Source organism: Mus caroli, chromosome X, assembly GCF_900094665.2.
Source record: "Mus caroli chromosome X, CAROLI_EIJ_v1.1, whole genome shotgun sequence".
Lineage (NCBI taxonomy): Eukaryota > Metazoa > Chordata > Mammalia > Rodentia > Muridae > Mus > Mus caroli.
In genome coordinates, this window is record NC_034589.1 from 41,338,668 (window position 1) to 41,343,872 (window position 5,205).

The 5,205-nt window shown below is 37.5% G+C and overlaps 1 protein-coding gene across 3 annotated transcripts in view; it reads left to right on the forward strand.

Annotated features, from left to right (window-relative positions):
- Slc25a14 (solute carrier family 25 member 14) overlaps positions 1-5,205 on the forward strand; it is a 39,814-nt gene that overhangs the window by 10,277 nt on the left and 24,332 nt on the right. For all 3 annotated transcript variants that reach the window (XM_021152972.2, XM_021152975.1, XM_021152971.1), the window contains 2 exons: positions 853-947; positions 3,294-3,379. In XM_021152972.2, the coding sequence (XP_021008631.1) occupies positions 853-947; positions 3,294-3,379 (181 nt within the window). The remainder of the gene's footprint in view (positions 1-852; positions 948-3,293; positions 3,380-5,205) is intronic.

Below are 5,205 nucleotides of genomic sequence, written 5' to 3' on the forward strand. Positions count from 1 at the left end.
AGACCAGGCTGGCCTTGAACTCAGAAATCCGCCTGCCTCTGCCTCCCGAGTGCTGGGATTAAAGGCATGCGCCACCATGCCTGGCCCCACTATTGGTGATTGAATGCAAGGCCTAACACTTGTCATGCAAGTACTCTATCAGTGAGCTACCTAGTCTTATCTTTTTATAGTAAGACAGGGTCACACCAAGCTGTTCAGGCTGGCCTTTTACTCACCCCAGTTCAAACAGGCCAGGAACTCCTCATTCTCCTGCATTAGCCTACAAGGAGCAGCTGGAATTGCCAACCTGTATTGCTAAGCATGGCTGTGTCCCATGTTTTTTTTTTTTTATTTTTATAGTATTTTTAATTTTTATAATATTTCTAATTTTAAAATTATGATTATGTAATTTTCTTCTTCCCTTTCTTCCTCCACCCACTCCCTTGTATCTGTTTGCTCTCTCTCATATTCATAGCATCATTTTCTTTAGTTGTTGTTATAATCCCATGTATTTTATAGGATATATTTGAAATTTTGCTCAGGCCTATACATTAATTTTTTTACAACTTTCTATAACCCATATGTTGTTTAAATATATGTTGTTTGATTTCCCAGTGCTTGAGTCTCCTTATCAGTTTCCGATTTGCTTCCACTATACATTCTGCATAATTTCAGTTCTTGTAACTTTGTTGACATTTGTTTTATGACCTGGGATGTGAACTTTCTTTGGCAGTTTTTCATGGGTGATTGAAAAAACATGCTTGTTATTGCTTAGAAAGATACAGATTTAAAATTGTAAAATCTACAAATGTGTGTTAAGTAAAATTAACTTTTCTTTATTTTTTTCTCTTTTTTTTTGGTGGGGGGGGGCAGAATTGCCCCTGCTTTACTAAGACAGGCATCATATGGCACCATCAAAATTGGTATTTATCAAAGCTTGAAGCGATTATTTGTGGAACGTTTGGAAGGTCAGTATGCTCAACTTTCTTTTGAGGTTATCCTCAAAGGGATTGTTGAAATCATGCTTAGTGTGAAATGTTTATCATCTTATGTTGGCAGTCAATGAAAGGTACTTAATGCATGGGTAAAGGTGACCTTGTGTTGAGGTGGGCTAAATCCATGCAGAGGGGATACATGGGTTAGAGGACCTGCTCTTCACATATATCTTTTACCATCGACTAAAAAAACGTCTAGGCTGCCAAGATGGCTTAATGGGTAAATTCCATGCAAGTGTGACTACCTGAATTTGATACTTAGAACCTTTGCAAAGGTGAAAGGAGTGAAGGAAGACATTCCACAGAGTTGATCCCTGACCTCCATACATGTGCCATGATATATGTCCTCCCCCAAAAGAATAATTCCTTTTTTTGTTGTTGGTTTGTCTGTTTTTGCCAAGAAGGGTTTCTTTGTTTGCAACTTTCTCTGTAGGCCAGGCTGGCTTCAAACTCAGAGATCCACCTGCCTCTGCTTTCCAAGTGCAGGGATTAAAGGTGTGTGCCACACTACTTGACTTAAAATAAAAATTCTTTCTTTTTCTTTTGCTTGTTGTTTGTTTTTTGAGACAGGGTTTCTCTGTGTAGCCCTGGCTGTCCTGGAACTTGCTTTGTAGACCAGGCTCGCCTCAAACTCATAGGGATCCGCTTGCCTTTGTCTCTCAAGCCATGGAACAATATGTATATAACCACCACCGCCTGGATAAACTAAGAATTCTTAAAAAAAAAACTTTATTGTTATTCTTGAAGAAGCCTAGGTCAGCCATGTTCTTGAAAATGAATACACTTTTCATCAGTTAGAGGACTTGACACTTTCTAGATGTCAATTTTGGTAAGGTTTGGGTAGGTAGATAAATTTTAGTCTGTTATAGTCTGGATTCCAGGATTCCCTTTCATCTTCCCTGAAAATATTTTCCTTTCATAGATTGCTCATATCGATTTACTAGTTTTCTAGTTCTAGACTGTTCTGAGGAGGAGGAGTGGTAAAGATGGGATTTTCGCTGTAGAACAATATGTTCTGTTGTTCCTCTCCTTGTTCGTAGTTGAGGGAATTTACTTCTATATAATTTCTTCTGGACCTGAGGGTATTACTGTGTAGCAGAGAGCTGGCCTAGCATGTCCAAGTCTCTCCGTTCATCCCCCAATGCCAGGGATTATACTACTGCTTTTTCATATTTGACTATAGAAGCCTTCTGTACATAAATGGAGGCTGGGAGATATATAAAGCCACTCAAAGTTAATATTTAGATAACTTTGTTATATATAATATTAATTTTTTAACATCTGGTTATTAAGTCTTTAAGTTGACTATCCATAAAAAGAGTTAAAAATTGAACAAACATGTTACCAGCTGATATGCCACACTCGACAGGAAAAGCCCACGAGGCTGCAACCCTACACTAAGAACCGTCAGCAACTACAGAAGGCTGGGAGCAGGGGAGGCGGTCTTCCCCAGGGAAGAGTGCACATTAATTGGTTGTCCAATGCCAAATGGTCAGCCTGGAAAACATATATACAAGTAATGCTATGTGGAGTAAACATTATATTTAGGGCTATGTATCTATATAGAGCCATATATGCATATAATAACTATATGTGAAAAAAAGAGGCCGTGAATTTGAAGGAGACTGCGGAGGGATATATACAGGAGTTTAGAGGGAAGAAAGGGAAGGGAGAAATGTTGTAATTATAATCTCCAAAGATTCTTTTTTGAGACAGGGTTTCTCTGTGTAGCCCTGACTGTCCTGGAAGTCACTCTGTAAACCAGGCTAGCCTTGAACTCAGAAACTCAAAAGAATTTAAAAGACAAAAATCAGATGCATTAATATGTTTGAAGTGGTTGAAATGGAAAGACAATATTCTAATTTATATAACATACTGACAGTTATGTAGAAGAATATGAATAATGGTTTTATGGAAATAATGGTTTGTATTGTGTAATTTGTACACATTTTGTATTGATTTGGGATGGTCTATAAATACTTCAGAGACTTTACTTTGATAAACTTTGAAGTTCATTTTCAAGTCATCTCTCCAGAAAAGATTCCTTTCATGCAATATCTCAGGTAGTCCAGAAATCAGTACTTAATAAAATGAACCTTCGTTTTCTTTAAAAGATTTATTTTTATGTAGTGTTCTGCCTGCTTGTGCAACTGCAGGCCACAAGAGGGCACCAGATGTCATTACAGATGGTTCTGAGCCACCATGTGGTTGCTAGGAATTGAACTCAAGACCTTTGGAAGAGCAGTCAGTGCTCTTAAACTCTGAACCATCCCTCAGCCCGTGAACCTTCTTTTATTTATTTCTTTTGCACTTTTACAGATGAGACTCTCCTAATTAACATGATCTGTGGGGTAGTGTCAGGAGTGATTTCCTCTACTATTGCCAATCCCACTGATGTTCTAAAGGTAAGAGACATTCCTGCCATGGAAGGCCGCAGCTTTGACTCACATTCAAGTTGCTATCTTTACACAATCTATTGTTAGTTCTAAAATCTTGGGCAGCTCTCTTAACTATGTGGTGTCCCATTCATTCCTTGTTTTGAAATGAAGATAAATGCAATATTTATAGCATAAAGTTGTTACGAATTAGAGATAATACATGTAACCTTGTCTAATATTATGCTTCACAGTAGGTGTTCAAAAATAGTTTAATGTGATGTCCATTAATCCATTCGTTTTCAGCCTAGGGTTTGTGATCCTATAGGCTAAGTTCAAGGCTAGGTCTTGCATAACCTGGGACGTCAAAGGGATAGATTAAGGTAGAGATCTTTACAGGAGTTTCTTTTCATAACTGCCTTACCTTAAATTTATACTGTTTCTGTCTTTTCTTAGCCTGTCCATGTTTTTATTAAGGATGAGCTTTGGCTTGTGCTGATTTCATAAGAATGTAACTGGACTACTACTACTACTACTACTACTACTACTACTACTACTACTACTACTACTACTTCTTCTTCTTCTTCTTCTTCTTCTTCTTCTTCTTCTTCTTCTTCTNCTACTACTACTACTACTACTACTACTACTACTACTACTTCTTCTTCTTCTTCTTCTTCTTCTTCTTCTTCTTCTTCTTCTTCTTTTTGGTTTTTTTGAGACAGGGTTTCTCTGTGTAGCCCTGGCTGTCCTGGAACTCACTCTGTAGACCAGGCTGGCCTCGAACTAGAAATCCACCTGCCTCTGCCTCCCAAGTGCTGGGATTAAAGGCGTGTATCACCACGCCTGGCCTAACTGGACTTCTTTAGTGTTTTATCAATTACAGAATGAAAAATTTTAATGTCAGCCTTCAGATTTATCTAATAGTAAAAATCTTCTATTTAATTAATAAAGCACTAAAGGTGTGATTAAACAGTGTGAGGGAACCACAACTTAGGGTTTTTGTTTGTTTTTCTGAGACAGAATCATATGTAGCCCATTTTATCTTTGAGCTCACGAAGTAGCAAAGAATGACCTTGCATTCCTGGTCCTCCTGTCTTACTGAGAATAGAGCTATTTACAGCTATGAATCTCAAGTTTAAAAAGTCTTTTTATGTGTGTGGGGGTTTTGCCTATGTGTATGCCTCTGTGCCATATGCATGCAGTGTTCATGGAAGCCAGGACAGGGAGTCCCTAGAACTGGAGTTAAGGACTGTTGTATGCTGCCATGTGGGTTCTGGAATCAGACCTGGGTCCTCTTCAAGACCAGCAAGCTCTCCTCATTGCAGAGCCTGAGCTCCAGCCATGAGCTCGGAGAAAACAAATCAAGTTCTTTATTTATAATAAGAGAAAGTACAAATCAGGATGGAAGTTAGTTCAAAGCAAGCGTAGGAGACTCAGCAGTTAACAGCAGAGCTTATCAGGCATAAAACAGTACTCATCCTTCAGAAGCTATAGGGGTTTTGTTTCCAGGACTTTGTGCTGCTAAGTAACAAAATCCTTGGATGTTCAAGTCCCTTACATAGACCAAAACTATTTATGCATAATGTGTGTGCATTCCCTTATATATTTTAAATCCTCTTTAGATTTACTTATATTTAATGTAAACATATAAGAATACTTGCTATAATATTCCAGAAATAATAACAAGGGAAAAAGTCTACATGTGTTCATTACAAATACAAGTTCTTGCAAATATTTTTCAATTGCTGATTGGTTGAATCCACAAATATAAGGCTGCCGACTATTTTGATCATTGTTTGATTAATATAGATTATCATTCTTTTTTTTTTTTTTTTTTTTTTTTTTTTTTTTTTTTT